This window comes from Hyperolius riggenbachi, chromosome 8, assembly GCF_040937935.1.
Source record: "Hyperolius riggenbachi isolate aHypRig1 chromosome 8, aHypRig1.pri, whole genome shotgun sequence".
In the NCBI taxonomy this organism is placed as follows: domain Eukaryota; kingdom Metazoa; phylum Chordata; class Amphibia; order Anura; family Hyperoliidae; genus Hyperolius; species Hyperolius riggenbachi.
Window position 1 is genome coordinate 153,461,587 of NC_090653.1, and position 16,716 is coordinate 153,478,302.

The following is a 16,716-nucleotide window of genomic DNA, read 5'->3' on the forward strand; positions in this document are numbered from 1 at the left end:
CACTGAACAGAACAGGTATGCAGTGGCGGGTTCACTGAACAGTACAGGTATACAGTGGTGGGTTCACAGAACAGGTATGCAGTGGCAGGTTCACTGAACAGAACAGGTATGCAGTGGCGGGTTCACTGAACAGGTATACAGTGGCGGGTTCACTGAACAGAACAGGTATACAGTGGCGGGTCCACTGAACAGAACAGGTATGCAGTGGCGGGTTCACAGAACAGGTATGCAGTGGCAGGTTCACTGAACAGGTATGCAGTGGTGGGTTCACTGAACAGGTATGCAGTGGTGGGTTCACAGTACAGGTATGCAGTGGTGGGTTCACTGAACAGGTATGCAGTGGTGGGTTCACAGTACAGGTATGCAGTGGTGGGTTCACAGAACAGGTATGCAGCCAGGAACAAGCTAAGCCTAACTAATCTTTCCCTATGAGAGACAGTCTGCAGCAGCTCGCCCTACTCTCACTAATGCAGGCACATGAGTGACCGTAATGGCCGCCGCTGCCTGCCTTATATAAGGGGGGTGGGGTTCCATGGGCTAGTGTAGCCTAATTGGCTACACTGGGCCTGCTGACTGTGATGTAGAGGGTCAAAGTTGACCCTCCATGTGCATTATGGGGCGAACCGAACTTCCGCAAAGGTTCGCCTGCGGGACGCGAACGCGAACCACGGAAGTTCGCATGGAACCGTTCGCAGGCGAACCGTTCGGCCCAACTCTAGTACTCACATCACAGCCCTTGCCGATGTGCATCCTGCAAGACACATGCCGGCTCAGTGGAAACCGGTCCTTAGTGTATAGGAAAAATTTGTCACTCCATGATGTCTGCATCTCTGATTGAGAACAGAAGTATCCTTACTTTATCAGTATATTTATCCGAACTATAATTTGAAGCTCAGTGTGTAGTTTGATAAGTTTGGATGAAGACTGGGATGTCTATGAAGTACTCACAGCTTTAGCAGAAAATTCAGTTATGTCCCATGCAGGCTTGTGGCTAGCTTAGAAATTAAAAAAAAAAAAAGAGATCATTCCGTAATCAGAAACAAGGTAGCAGTGATTTATTCCACCAATTTGTTAGATACACTGAAGCAAAAAAAAAATGATAGAATTAATTGCTTGTGTAGTACGGATAATTACTAGAACATGAGTAGCAAAGAAAATATTCTCATATTTTTATTTTCAGTTATAAAGTTTTTTTTATAACATTACATCATTCTCTAATATTTGCAGTTTACACACTACTCAGCATTCTAAATGATTTTACAGAGCAGCCTACTAAACGTTTGAACCTTTCTCTGCAGAGAAAAAGAAAAGACAATGACTGACAGTTGAGATAACAAGCTTCAGAAGACAGAGTTCTCTGTGACTTTGAAAGTCATGGAGCTCAATGGCTTTTTTGCATAGATAACAACTGGAATTTTTTGTAACTATTCCTGTACTGAAAACAATATTAGACTTATGTCTCTGCTCCTAATGTTTTATTTCTTAGCTGTACTACACATACAAATCATTATATCATAATTTTTTTTTTCGCTTCAGTGTTGGTGGCCACACGTGATACAACAGAAATATCTTATTTTAGGGCAATTTGATTTAAATGATCAATTGTACAGGAAAATCAAACCTTTTTTTTATTTCAAGTGAGAAATCTGATTGGATTTCCCCCTTTTTAACGATATAAGTTGATTGGGAATGGCTGATTTTTCTGATCAATTTCTATGAAAATTGAATGGTGTAGAATAGACTGTCAATTTCTTGATTTTAAAGACCCAATTTTTTCAGTTTTCATTGTTGTTATAATTATTATTTAGTATTCATATAGCGCCAGCATCTTCCACAGTGTTGTACAGAGTATGTTGTCTTGTCACTTACAGTAACTGTCCCACAGAGGGGCTCACAATCTAATCTCTACCATAGTCATATGTCTATGTATGTATCATTTGGTGTATGTGTCATAGTCTAGGGCCAATTTAGGGGAAGCCAATTAACTTATCTGTATGTTTTTGGGATGTGGCAGGAGTGCCAGAGTGCCTGGAGGAAACCCACACAGACACGGTGAGAACATACAAACTCCGTGCAGATAGTGACCTGGCTGGGATTTGAACTGGGGACCCAGCGCTGCAAGGCGTGAGTGTTAACCACTACGCAATCAATCCAAAAAGAGCTAGTGCTCAGCACGGGCAGTAGACAAGCTACCCCTTCATGCAGTTGCAATTGAGTATGATAGTTGCCTTGCTCAGGAGCGATATGAGTGGGTTTTTTTGCCGCCAGATAGTGCTGCCGCATGTCAAACGTGACATGTGCGGTGTTACCAATGAAATTGAAGCCAAATGGTGCTTGTGTCCGCCAGCCAGGAGGCTGAATTTCCCAACAAATGAGCAGTTCAGCCACCTGTGAAAAAGATGCCTTAAGAGACACTAGATACCCATCAGATTTGGTTAAATTGATAGTATTGGTCAGAAAATCTGTACATATATGATCAGTTTTATAGCACAGACTGTAGGCCAGAACATCATAAAGAAAATAAATGAATTTAGTGGCTGGAAAGTGTAATGGTTAAGGGCTCTGCCTCTGACAAAGGAGACCTGAGTTCGAATCTCGGCGCTGCCAGTATTCAGTAGGAGACCTTGGGCAAGTCTCCCTAGCACTGCTACTGCCTATAGAGTGCGTCCTAGTGGCTGCAGCTCTGGTGCTTTGAGTCCGCCAGTAGAAAAGCTTGTGTAGTTATTTAACTTTTTCGGGACCGCCTCTATGAGATCCTACGCCGCACTTGTGGCTGTTCTAGCCTGATGCGGCGTATGATCTACGCCGGCCCACAGTTTCCACTCCCGACGCGATTGTGCGCACCCGGAGGGGGAGATTAAGCTGTCATACGACAGCCGACATCTCCCCTGAGTGATCAGCAGCCATCGCGTATGGCTGCTGATCACGTGATCACTACGATTGTCGTCGGATCGTAGTGATCAGTTTGACAGCTGCGGCGGCAGGGGGGGGGGGGGGGGAAAGAAGAGGATCCACTCACCTCCCTGCCGTTCCAGCAGCGATCGGCGCCCCCCTCCGCTCTGGCCGGCATCTCTGCTCTGTCTGACGTCAGTGCCGGGTCCCGGCTTGATGACGTCATCAAGCCGCGACTCGGAACTGATCGTCAGACAGAACGGAGATGCCGGCTGGAGAAGAGGGTTCCGTGCGGCTCATCGCTGGAGCCTGGAAGGTAAGTGAAGGCTGCTGGCAGAAGGGGGGGCCCAGGCCACCATGGGGGGACACAAATCCAGGCAGCCACAGACGGGATCCGGTTGCCTGACCCCCCCAAACGCGCGCACCCCCTTCCCGCGCAAAATGCCTGGTCCTTAAGGGGGGTAGGTGGCCGGTCCCGAAAGGTTAAACAACAGTTTAAACTTTTTACTGAACAACTAATTGTACAGCACTGTATAACAAATAATTAGGACTATCTGTCCTGATAACTAAGTAAAGGAGTCCATCTATATAGTAAAAGAGTGAATGAACGTTGAATTATTACTCTAGGCTCAGTTAAGAATGAATAATTACTGAGCATATTAAGATTAGCAACAGGGTTTAGGTGTGGAAGAGAAGATTGGAGCATACATTTTGGGATTTAGGGAAGGCAGTTTAGGTTTAGCCTGCATGTACAGTAATAAAATGCATTGAAAAAGAGTAGAAAAAACATCAAGATGCTTGTAAAAATGCCTTGTAGCACATACCACATTACATCAACACGAGTAAGCATGTATAGGCATTTTCCTGTGTACTTTGTTGTGTGAAAGAGGTGGCACACATGAGAGGCTAGGATTAGGCATAGATTGATGGGGGGGTGGTGGGGGGGTGGAAGTGGGAAATGTCAGGACAACATGAATAAAGATATAGGGGTTGCACAATTAATCATGATATGCTGGAATGAGTTCAGTGCTGCCAGATTATCTATTCCAAACACAGTCTATCAAAGTAAACCCATTTAAAGGATATGTCCATATTAAGCATTGTGCTACACAAAGAAATAAATCACCTGTACAGAGACTGTATGCTCTCCTTGTTTTTGCCTGGGTTTCCTTCAGGGTTCCTTTTTCCTCAAACAACCCAAATAAATACTGTAACATTAACTGACATCCAAAAATTGGCCATAGATTACATTATACACCACTCTAAGGAACAGGAACAGATCTGAGTGTCTTTGTACTCCGTACAATGCTCCACTGTATGGTGCTATATACAGTATTGTGAATGCAAGAAATATAAAAATAAAGGAATGAAAATAGACAAAAATAAATACGTAGATGAATAGCTAGCAACTCTAAATTATTTACCTGTGTCTATTATCATATACCCATGTTTGTCTCTGACTTTGTACAGCACCATGGACGATGGTGCCATCTATAGCAATAATAATTCTGACTGAGATAAAGACATAAGAAAGGAACCCTCCAGGTAGCAAACATTCTCTCATGAACTGTCGTCACTGCATATGTCATAGATAAAATGTGATTTTACATGTAGTCCCCGGTTAACGAACGAGATAGGGACTGTAGGTTCGTTCTTAACCTGAATCTGTTCTTAAGTCAGAACACTGTGCCATCTCTGTCCCCTGTCCCTCCTCTGTCCCCCCCCCCCCCCTCCCGTGCCTCCAGTGTCCCCCTCTGTGTCACCTCAGCCCTCTGTACCTGCTTATATACGTTTAAAAGCAATTTCTTCTTTGAATTTTTTTAAAATTAATTTTCTCAAAAACTAGAAGTCCAATTAGAATTTTTTTTTCTACTTATTCCCATGGAAACACAGAATACATGCCGTTTGTATCGGTGGGGCGTTCATAAGTCGTAACTCGGGGACTCCATGTAAATTCAGGACAGGCAAATGAGCTAATCTCAGAGGCATAACTTCCTACTGAATTATGCACTGAAGAGATCATTTGGTGTCACCTGCCTGCTCAGTAGACATCACTTAGCATTGTCTAATCCAGCCAGAAACTTCTAGAACAGATTCTTTCATCTAATGTCTATGGGTGCCTTTACATCCAACCTTTGAGGAGGGGAATCACGCTGAAAGTATAAACAGTCCTTGCTGCAGATAAAAGTGGCTTTTATAACAATATAAAAATTAGGATCCAGAATATGGCAAGTGTCCATTCATGACTTGTTCTCTTTAAAGTGGTATTGTCATCATTTTTTTTTCCTGTAAAACATTTAACAGAATAAAAACTGAATATGAAACACTATGAGAGTGGTCTGATGTCTTTTGAATGCATTTTTGCACCTCACTGAAGTGGACTGATATCACTACTGGCTGCAGAACAATGTATTAGATATACTCCTAGAAAGGTAATAAGTAAGCAAATAGAGGAGATAAAGTTCTCCCTGGATACAGCAGAAACATTTCTGCCTTGTTAACACAGTGTATATACTTCTAGCTCAATCTGATAATTCTTCCCAGCAAAGGCAGGCTTATCCATTAGCATCTAAAGAAAATGCAAAGCATGAGATTTAGGCCTCTTTCACAGTGCGACGTTAAAGTTGCACGTTAGAAAATTTTATAACGCAGACTAACGCACAGCAATACGAAGTCTGTGCGGCATTCACAGTGCACACGTTGCGTTGTGTGTAATGTGTAGCAATATTTAGAAAGTGCTGCATGCTGTGCGTTTAGCAATACATTTGCTGTGTTATGTGTGTTGCACATGCTCAGTAAGGGTTTTTTTTTTTTAAATGTAACGCATGCGCCGTTTTCGTTCCATCACTGTGCGACGAAAAAACGTTGCACCAAATGCAGGGCTAAAGAATGTACTATAACGTCCAAGTTATAGTCTTTCAATGCGTTGCCTTAGGGGCACGTTATGCGACCTTAACGTCGCATCAAACGCAACGTCCCACTGTGAAAGAGGCCTTAACCCTTGAAAACTAGTCAGATGGTTTTAGCTGTTAATTTTATGCTTTAAACTACAGATGAAATTTGAGGACAATACCACTTTAAGGAGTTAGAATCAATCAAGGATAAAATTACAAGTAATGAAAAACTCAACTTGACTTATCGCATATAGTACAGATTTCCATTTTTCAGTTAGCACTGGCTGACATTAGCTCAGTGCAGTACTTGCATTTGAAGCAGATTCTCTGCTATATAATTACAGTCCTTACAGACAGTTTGACTTTTTTATCAGCTGCATCTATATTATTTCTCCTCCCTGAGAGGACACAGCAGCTTGGCTAAGTTTTCTGATTGCACATTTTTAACAGTCAGGCATCCTTTGGAAATATAAGATTTACATCCAGATGAATCAGCATTTTGTTTTCCAAATTGCACACAAAACAGTGAAAAGCAGGCCAGAATGCACTGAACTCAATTATGGTCTCTGACTCATGTCTGTCCAGTTATGATTGCGATATGGCCCTTTGCGTTTTGTCTTGTGTTTCAAATTGGATGTTCTCCCAACACAAGTTTAATATGGCAATAACTTTAGTGCTGTCAGTGGGATTGCTCCTATCTGATGGGACTGCAGCATGGTTTCCACATTCTGGTAATGGACTCCAGTAACACTTGTGCTATCTGTTTCCTAAAGTGTACATGCAGTGCACAATGTACCAGGTCTCTGCACCCGCAGCAAGAACAAGCATCTCGGACAATACTTTCATGTGGACGTTCTCAGCTTGTAAACCTGCTTATCTGGCATTGCCAGGTCAATGAAATGAATGTTAGTAAAATCAAAGTGGCCTTTCTGCTTTGCCTCAAACAGATTTGGCTGAATATATTATTTACTTATTTGGATAACTAACGTACCCATATATTTGACATGTCTGTAATGTACCCGTTTTAAAATAATCCTTTGCACAGAGTAACAATAGAAAATAAATCCCTGATGTGAGCAGACTTTAAGGGCTCGTTCACACTAGGGGCGTTTGTGACATTTTTAATCGCTGGAGATTTTCACAATTGCCCTGAAACTGCTTGTGCAATGATTCTCTATGAGAAAGTTCACATCTGAGCGGTTCGTTTCTAACCCGCTCAGAAAAGTGGTGCATGGACCATTTTTGAGGCAATTCCGCCTCAATAGAAAGTATAGGAAAACGCAAAATGCTAACAAAATCGCTTTGTGCAGCTCACTTCCTGACTGACTTCAGGAAGTGAAAAACACAATCGCTCTGCAAAAGCGCTTAGAAAAGCACTTAACAAAAACGACCAACACACAGAAATAGGAAGAAAAAAGGCGTCAAAAAAAGGAACGCAATGGAAACAAGGCCTAAAAGTGTCTTTATGAACACTTCTGTATCACCTTTTTTGCATCAACTAGTGCAACAGTTAAAGGAAAGGCTGCAAAACCACACAAAATGAAGGGGGGGGGGGGGTGCACTACCACTCAACATGAGGGGGGGGGGGGGGTTGGATGGGGAGAGAAAGGGGGAACGTAGACTATTATCAGAAAACCTCACCAGTCACAACAAAATTGAATGCTCCAACAATGCACAAGTTCATAAATACGAAAAATACTTAATTCGCATTGATCGCTACACTAACATTCAAAAGATGATGACATTTATTTATTTATTGTATTTATAAAGCGCCAACATATTACGCACCGCTGGATTAAAAACTCCCTATCTGAGTGGAATATATGGCATGGCTCCCTGCTCAATCAAGCACATGCATATCAAAAATGGCATGTATAGGATCCCTATGATATAGATCTATATGAGAGCTCTTTCAAACAAGATGATGATTGAGAATAAAAGGCTTCATATGCATAACACAGTACAGCATACCTCCCAACTTTTTGAGATAAAAAAAGGATGCTTTAAGACACGCCCCTTGCACACCTCTAACCATGCCCACACAACACCCCTAGTAATGCAATGGAATGGAAAGTATGCCTCAATGTGTGTTTTTTTCCTTGTACTGAGGTTTTTTGCCTGTGGTGCGATCGTTACACCACAGCAGTTGTAAAAGGGGCCTCAATGATCTGAGTCAGCAAGACAGCCAACAAACATTGTTCAATGAGCAATAAATATATGGCAGCTCTACAATCCTTTTTAGCAGGGTCAATTCATCAAGCAACAGTGGTCTCCATTTGATGTGTGTTATCCAAGAAATAAATACATAACATAAAGTGACTTGAACTGAACACGTTTTCTTTCTGCACTAGAAGACATTTCATCACTCCTACAGAGTAGCTTCTTTAGTCTTTAGCAGAATACAATTGTTTGCAAATCATCGGTATAATACTACAATCACATAGTTATCGGGCAGCACGGTGGCATAGTGGTTAGCTCTCTCGCCTTGCAGCGCTGGGTCCCTGGTTCGAATCCCAGCCAGGGCACTATCTGCAAAGAGTTTGTATGTTCTCTCCGTGTCTGCGTGGGTTTCCTCCGGGCACTCTGGTTTCCTCCCACATTCCAAAAACATACGGTTAAGTTAATTGGCTCCCCCTAAAATTGGCCCTAGACTACGATACTTACACTACATAATATAGACATATGGCAATGGTAGGGATTAGATTGTGAGCTCCTTTGAGGGACAATTAGTGACAAGACAATATATATATATATATACTGTACAGCCCTGCGTAATATGTTGGCGCTATATAAATACTAAATAATAATAATAATAATAATAATAATAATAATAATAGTCAGTCCCCTCAGTCAACATTCTAGTTCATTGACACTATTATGCAAATTACTCCTACTGGAACACAAGCTGGGTGTTATAAGAATTCTTCACCACCAGCCTGGGCTGATCATTACTAGCACATAGGCAAAAGATTAAGGGATGCAAACCCTCAGAGAAGCTGTTTGGGACTACTGACTATCCACATAGGGTCACTGTAAAAACAACAACAATGTGATAAAAACACTCCAGACCAAGTAATGGAAGAGGAGATCAGAAATCACAGGGGTCTACATGAAAAGGGCGCCGGTAAAAAAAGGCGCCTGGTGTAGCCCATATAAACTTCGGCTACAAAAAAGACGCTTGGTGTAGCCCATATAAAAACTTCGGCTACAAAAAAAACAAGGCGCCTGGTGTAGCCCATATAAAAACTTCGGCTAGAAAAAAACTCCGGGATGTGTTAATTACTATTCCCCCTCCAGGCCGCCATGGATAGTGGGGGAATGAAATAATTCGGCTTCCAGCGCTTGTAGCCCATATACAAACTTCGGCTAGAAAGAAACTCCGGGATGTGCTAATTACTATTCCCCCTCCAGGCCGCCATGGATAGTGGGGGAATGAAATAATTCGGCTTCCAGCGCTTGTAGCCCATATACAAACTTCGGCTAGAATAAAACTCCGGGATGTGTTAATTACTATTCCCCCTCCAGGCCGCCATGGATAGTGGGGGAATGAAATAATTCGGCTTCCAGCGCTTGTAGCCCATATACAAACTTCGGCTAGAAAAAAACTCCGGGATGTGTTAATTACTATTCCCCCTCCAGGCTGCCATGGATAGTGGGGGGATGAAATAATTCGGCTTACAGTGCTTGTAGCCCATATAAAAACTTCGGCTACAAAAAAAAAGTCAATAATATGGGCTACAGAGGGGCACCTTACTGTAGCCGAAAAAAATATGGGCTACAAAGGGGAGCCCGCTTGTAGACGAAAACCTTGTAGCCGAAAAAATATGGGCTACAAAGGGGAGCCCACTTGTAGCCTATATCAAAACTCGGGCGCCCTTTTCTACACCTTGTAGCCCATATTTCCAGAAATAACATTGATGTCTATGGTGGCGCCCTTTTCATACAAGCAGCTCGGGCGCCCTTTTCAACCGATCCCAATCACAGAATAACATAATGATCCCATACCTAGTCAGAATGTCTGGGAAACATGGAAGGAAACTCTGCAACACATTGAGGATGACAAGATACATATTTTACATAGAAAAGACATTTGGTTCTCAGGAGTGAAAGAAACCAACTATGTCAAACTGGTCAATCAATCCCTTAAAAAGAAAAGAGGGGGCTTCAGCGCCATTTGTCATCAATATAAAATGTTGTATTTTTGTGGTTGCTTATGGATTTGTGAGTCAGTACACACCTCCAATCATGCACTTATACAATTAGCATCTGCATTATAGTGCCAGTTAGCTAGACATTTGGCACAAGTAAGTAGACTGCCTGCACTTGTAAAATGCCTAAAAATCGCCCCTCACTCATCAGAACTAAAGAAGTTATCCTATAAAAGCTATGCTACAAAAACCTCTTCTAGAACAGGAAATACGGTACATGTCCAGTTGAAACTGCTTTATTTTTGCTTTGGATATACTGTATAATCGCCTGGATAAATGAGAACATTCACAAAAATCTTGCTGTGTATTGTACATTAATGACTATTGTACCCTGTAACGTAAAGTTCTAAATAATTCTGAAAGTTGATCTATAGTTCTTCAATAAAATTACATTATGCCACATTGATCAAGTGAGAGAACATGGTAAATATGAATATATTCTCCATAAGCATTGGTTACATTTGCAATACAGTATACAGTATTTGTATTTGGATTATACTGCAGATGAACAGATTACCTCCATTGACACGTAAGGTGTGTCTTGCACTTGCAGTGAAATTTGCTCCCCGTCAATTGTGACCTTTCTTGAGTACAATGCACCTGTGTAATAACAAAGAGAATGTATATTTACACAGACATTCATTACTGTTTTTTTAATCTTCCACATTTTTTCAAAGTACTCAGGTAGCCCCCTGATGGTAGGCAATAACTCCGGTGTGGAGTCTTAGCTGAGACCCACGTCAGCCACACTGGCAGCTGCCACAGAAAGACTTGGCTGCTCCATCAGGCTTATCTGGCCTTGAGGTGACCACAGCATGATAAAATGGTCTTAGCAACATTTCCATAGTGATGGTCATGTCTAGGAGGACTCATGGAGAAGTATGTGATCAGTTTGAACAGGTGATCAATATGTAAGTGTTTTATTCGCTAGTCATAATCATGTGCTAAAGCAGGATGTGATAACAGCAAATCCCATGCTTCTCCATCAGTTCTCCTAGACATGACCATCACTACATGTCAACAAAGTAGATAAAGAAAAAAACTATTGCATATACAATGATTCTGTGATAACCTTGAAAGCAATAAGGTCAGGCACAATCTCATCCTAGTCTGGGTCTGTCGGCAGAGTGGGTGTCTCTGGCAGTCAACACTATGCGCGGCTCTCCCAATGGGTTCGGCAGTCCCACGGGTTCCCTTGGATGGACTTCCTCCGGCATTGCCGGGCTTGGCATACGCTCTCCGGTGCCGTCTCTGAACCAGGAAGTGGTTGACTTGTGCAGAGGCAATCACTAGACAGGCTTGGTTTTGAATTGGCTGGCGGGCTTGATATTTGCCTGTGATAGGCTTAAGTCTCTAGAGCTTCTCTTGCCTCCTGCTACTTACCTGGTACCTTCCTGGACCTTTGCCTGAACACTGACTATTCTATTGCCTGCTGCCAGGACTGACCCCTGACTGCCTGACCACTCTCGTGTCTAATTCTGTTCTGTCTGATACAGAGATGGCTCGAGCCTCGATTTTCGGTTCGCCAACCTCAAACTCGAACTTCCGAAAAAGTTCGTGAACTTGCAAACTTTTAGAACCGCAATAGACTTCAATGGGCAGGCGAACTTGAAAAACTACAAAAACTGTTTCTGGCCACAAAAGTGTTGGAAAAGATGTTTCAAGGGGTTTAACATCTGGAGGGGGGTATGGCGGAGTGGGATACATGCCAAAAGTCCCGGGGAAAATTACGGATTTGATGCAGCTGTTTGTGTAGTGATGGCCGTGCTGGACTGATTCGCACGATGGCGAGAAAGCAGGCAATGGAGGTTTTCAAGTCCATATGGTTGGGCTGAGGTAGCTCAATGACAGAACAACAGTGTCTGTCCAGCTGATCGAATTTGGTCTGTCCACAATGAAGCAACGACCTTATTATCTAGGGTGTCCCCCCCCCCCCCAACATACTCGTATAGGTCATTGCTTCATTGTGATACGCAAGCCCCTTCACCACGGCAAGGTAACGATCACGAAGGTGAATGGACACTTGTACATGCCTTTTGTTTTGTTGTTGCAGCCGCAGTGCAGCCAGAAAAATTAGGCATGTACACGCACCAGAAAAATTATTATTATGTTTGGTAGCAGGAATCCACCTGGAGTCCTGGACCCTGTTGGTGGTGGCGGAGAAGGTAGTCAAGCGGCCTGCAGGCAGAGATGCTGTGTTGGGACTTACTTAGTCTTGGGGCAGGCAGTCACACAGTGTGCAGGCAGAGATGCTGTGTGTGGGGAATTACTTAGTCTTCGGGCAGGCAGTAGCACTCCGGGATCCATGCCTCATTCATTTTGATAAAGGTGAGGTACTGAACACTTTTTTGACCCGACTGCTGGTGGTATAATACAATGTGCAGTTACACAGGTGCAGTGAAAAGGTATGCACTGACTGCCACTATAATACAATTGCGCAGTCACACAGGTGCAGTGAAAAGGTATGCAGTGACTGCTGGTATACAATTTACAGTCACACAGGTGCAGTAAAAAGGTATGCAGTGACTGCTGGTGGTATAATACAATGTGCAGTTACACCGGTGCAGTGAAAAGGTATGCTATAATACAATTGTGCAGTCACACAGGTGCAGGGAAAAAGTATGCAGTGACTGCTGCTATAATACAATTGTGCAGTCACAGAGGTGCAGGGAAAAGGTATGCACTGACTGCTGCTATAATACAATTGTGCAGTCACACAGGTGCAGGGAAAAGGTATGCACTGACTGGTGATGGTATTGTATAATACAAAGTGCAGTCACACAGAGGCAGTGAAAGGTATGCACTGAATGTGCTGGACCTGGCACAGTACAGCAATTAGAAAGGGCCTGCTGCGACAGACAGGGCTGTATATGCAGTGTCAGTGGCACACACACACACACACACACACACACACACACACACACAAAAAAACACATCAGAAGAACATTAGCTCTCAAAAGAGCTGTTTTGGGGTTCTTTTCATCAACAAATATTAGCAAGGAGCAAGCTAACAGACCTCCAACTATCGCTTTCCCTATCTCTCCAATGTCTCTTCCTTCTCTCACTAATACAGCAGCACACAGAGTGAGAACATGGCCGACGCTGCTGCCTTTTATAAGGGGAAGGGGGGCTCCAGGAGGGAGTGCAGCCTGATTGGCTACCATGTGTCTGCTGACTGTGATGTAGAGGGTCAAAGTTTAGCCCAATGATGTAGTATAGGGGGCGGGTCAAACTCGCTAAGTGTTTGCCGTTCACCGCAAACTCGAACCAGCTCAGTTCACGTGAACAAGTTCTCCGGCGAACTGTTGGGGCCATCTCTAGTCTGATATTTATATATGATCCCTGGCTTGCCGACTTTGGAATTGCTTACAATTGTGATTGACAGCCATCTGATATACAAGTATGACCCCTAGCTTGCTGACCTTGAGATTGCATACAACTGTGATTGACAATCATCTGATATATGTGTTTGACCCCTGGCTTGTTGACTTTGAAATTGCCTATGATCATTAGTGATTATCATCTGATACCTGTGTGTGACTCAGAACTGTTATTTCACTTGTTGCCTAAATCATTGATTAGTTGGAACTGGTAGTATCATTGCTTTATGGCCTTCAGCACCTATACCTTGTATAGTTCAAACGGGGATTCGCCACACAAGGTGAATATTGGGGAGGTAGATTGGGATATAGGGAGTGATATAAGATGGTGTATCTACTGGTCCTTACAATGTCACTAAGTTGCCAACACATCCATTCTGTAGTGACACATCTAAAGGCAGGTATACACTATTATAGATTTTTAATACATTACATGTTAGATTAGATAAAAACATTAACCTCCTTTGCGGTTATCACAAGTCAGACTCGGGGTGGAAAAAACAAGTCAGGATTGGAAACCCCGAATGTTTTAACTCACCTCCCATGGAATCCAGGAGCAAGCAGACATTCTCCTTCCTGCTCTCTGCGTCTCTGCATCCCTTGGGTGAGATCACCGTTTGTCATCATGACGACAAATGGCGATCTCACAACAGGGTTACAGTGCCACCCGGAGGATGGAGGGAGAACTGAAGCGCTGGATCCCAGGGAGGTGAGTAAGTGCTAGGGCTGCTGCAGATCTCTCTGCGGTGTGATTTTTTTCCCCCCCAGTTTTAGGGTCTCAAAGCCTGCAAAACAATTGCATCCCTTTTAGACCTTAAAATCCGGAAAGAATCAGACCACCAGGAGGGTTAAGGGATGTTTCACACCACAGGTGATTCCACGGTATTTGTGATGTTATTGCCAATCACTGGCTACCACCAAATTGCTAGTGCAGTGGCTCCCTATGGCAGCATTCACAATGCAGCATTTGCAATTGCAAAAAATAATGGCAAAATCTATTAAAAATTAAGAACAAAAATCTATTAAAGAGAACCTAAACTGAAAAAAAAAAAAAAAAATAACCATACACAGGTCATACTTACCTCCTTTGTAGTCTACTCCTCAATCTCTTTCTCCTCTCCTGCGTCCCATTTGTCCACTGTGATCAGGGGAATTCTCCGTCCTCCATTTTAAAAATGGCCATTACCCTATAACAGCTTCCTGGTCAGCACACTGTTAAACTGTAATATAACCCACTTGAATCATAGGGAAACATGGACATTACATTGCACATTCAGTTGTAACTGACAGCAGCTGATACATAACTGACAGCAACTGGTATATTTCATTTCTGACCAAATATTGTTAGAATTGGATGGGATCACTGTAAGAAGAAAATGGTGAGCTTCTGAGAGGAACTGACTGTAAATAATTTTACTCACTTCAGGTTCCCTTTAAAAATGAAGGCCCTCTTGATTGGTGCTGGATTGGTTTGGTGATTATGCATCAATCAGGAATGGCCATTGTTAAAGCAGACTGTGTGGGCATAAGTGTGGGGGCGCAGGCTGAGCGGTACTCAAGGGAGGTTGCATTAGCTTTATACTGCTGAGATATTTTCTAATATTGAATGGGTAAAAGAGACAAGGTGGTAAATAGTCAATACCAGGTAGATATCCAGTGGTGTTTCTAGTTCAAAGTATTTGGAGCCAGTGCCCTGAATACTTTGTAAAGTGTCTCGATACTAAATAGCCTCACTTCCTATACATGCATGAAACAGGAGCGATCCTCCTGTGCAATCTGTGTGTCTGTGGTGTTGGATGATGCAGAGTAATATGAACAGCACCGTATCACCCAACACTGGCATAATAGTCTGGCTGGACTGGAACAACTTCGAGCTGGAGAAAGTAGAGACTGGAGGAGACATTGCTGAAATTGGAGCAGCTCTATCAGAGGAGCTCCCTTCCAATATTCCTCTGCATCAGAAGCCACCTCAGTGTGGCCAAATCTCACCTGATGTGTTCAGAGGAGGGGAGGAGAAGCTCAGTACTGGACACTGTGACTAAACGCTATTGCAGGTGTGTTATAGACCCATTTCATCTGATGAGAGTCTGGTTTCATATTTACTAGCATTTTTTTCTGCAATAAGGTGGGTGGAGTACATAAGAATCTTTGTGTGAACTACCGATTTACAGTATGTCTTATTTTTATTATTTCATATGGCTGTTTGTACAGTCAGGGCTTATTTCTTTTCATCCGGGAGTGAGGGCTTCATACAAAGATTTGCTGGGGCATGGGGTTACACCCATGCTAGTCTCACATTATTTGTCCATGCCTACCATCTGTCATGATGATACCTACTTTTTTCCATGCTGCACTGCATACATTGCATGATATTCTCTCTGTTGGTGCCCAAATGTACCCCAGATTTTCTGGGATCCTGACAATGACCCCTGGATCTAATAGCGTGTGTCTATAATAGGTTTTGCTATTTTTGTGGTTAATTATGTAAAATCAAGCCCTAAATTAATTGTAAACCTACCACAAAACCCCTGTAATTGATTTGTGTTAGTAAATAAAGGGATGAGTTGGCAACACTGATTGTATTTACATAAATATTTTACAAACACGCATGCATAAAAAAAGCACTGTGTATATTATTACAGCTGTGTTGTCTTCGAGATGCTATTTTAAGAAAATTGAATAATACCTCAGCTGGAGGCTGACATATTGACTAAACCACTATGAATGCTTTTCATTGCTTGTTTCCATGCTGACTTGTAATCTGTTGTTTTTGATGCTCTAAGTAGCCAAACTGTGCACATAGGAATTACTGTGGAGCAGGGATGGTCGTAGTCAGCCAACCTCGCTACGCTGGAACTGCATTTCGTAGACTACGCGTTAAAATACGCAATTCCACGTAGTGCGAAGCGTAGTGTATGCGGATGCTTATGACCGTATGCAGAAAATTTTACGCATTAATTCCGCTGTAAATGCTTATACAGGGAACTCTTCTATGCGTACATTCCCCTGCGGAAATTTGCATACATTTGTAAGCAAACAATCGCACGTGGAAAATTAGATGCGAGTAACGCATTCGTAGCTCACTACACAATACACATGTTAACTACGCATAGTGGGCGTAAGCTACGCGTAGCGGTACTTCGCTACGCGTAAATTCGTAAGCGTAGTTTTGAAACATCACCTACGAACTACGATGCGTAGATGCAAACTACGATGCGTAAATTTGCACTGGCGTAGTTTCTGCTCATCCCGGGTGTGGAGGTGTACACTGACCGTGTAGGCATGGGAAGCATTGGGAGAATTTAGGACACAAATGGCCTTAACATGATTTATGCCTCTTGC

The 16,716-nt window shown here is 42.8% G+C and overlaps 1 protein-coding gene across 1 annotated transcript in view; it reads right to left on the bottom strand.

Annotated features, from left to right (window-relative positions):
* LOC137527134 (ras-like protein family member 11A-like) overlaps positions 1 to 16,716 on the bottom strand; it is a 143,582-nt gene that overhangs the window by 96,308 nt on the left and 30,558 nt on the right. The window contains exon 3 of the mRNA XM_068247565.1: positions 10,512 to 10,594. Within this exon, the coding sequence (XP_068103666.1) occupies positions 10,512 to 10,594 (83 nt within the window). The remainder of the gene's footprint in view (positions 1 to 10,511; positions 10,595 to 16,716) is intronic.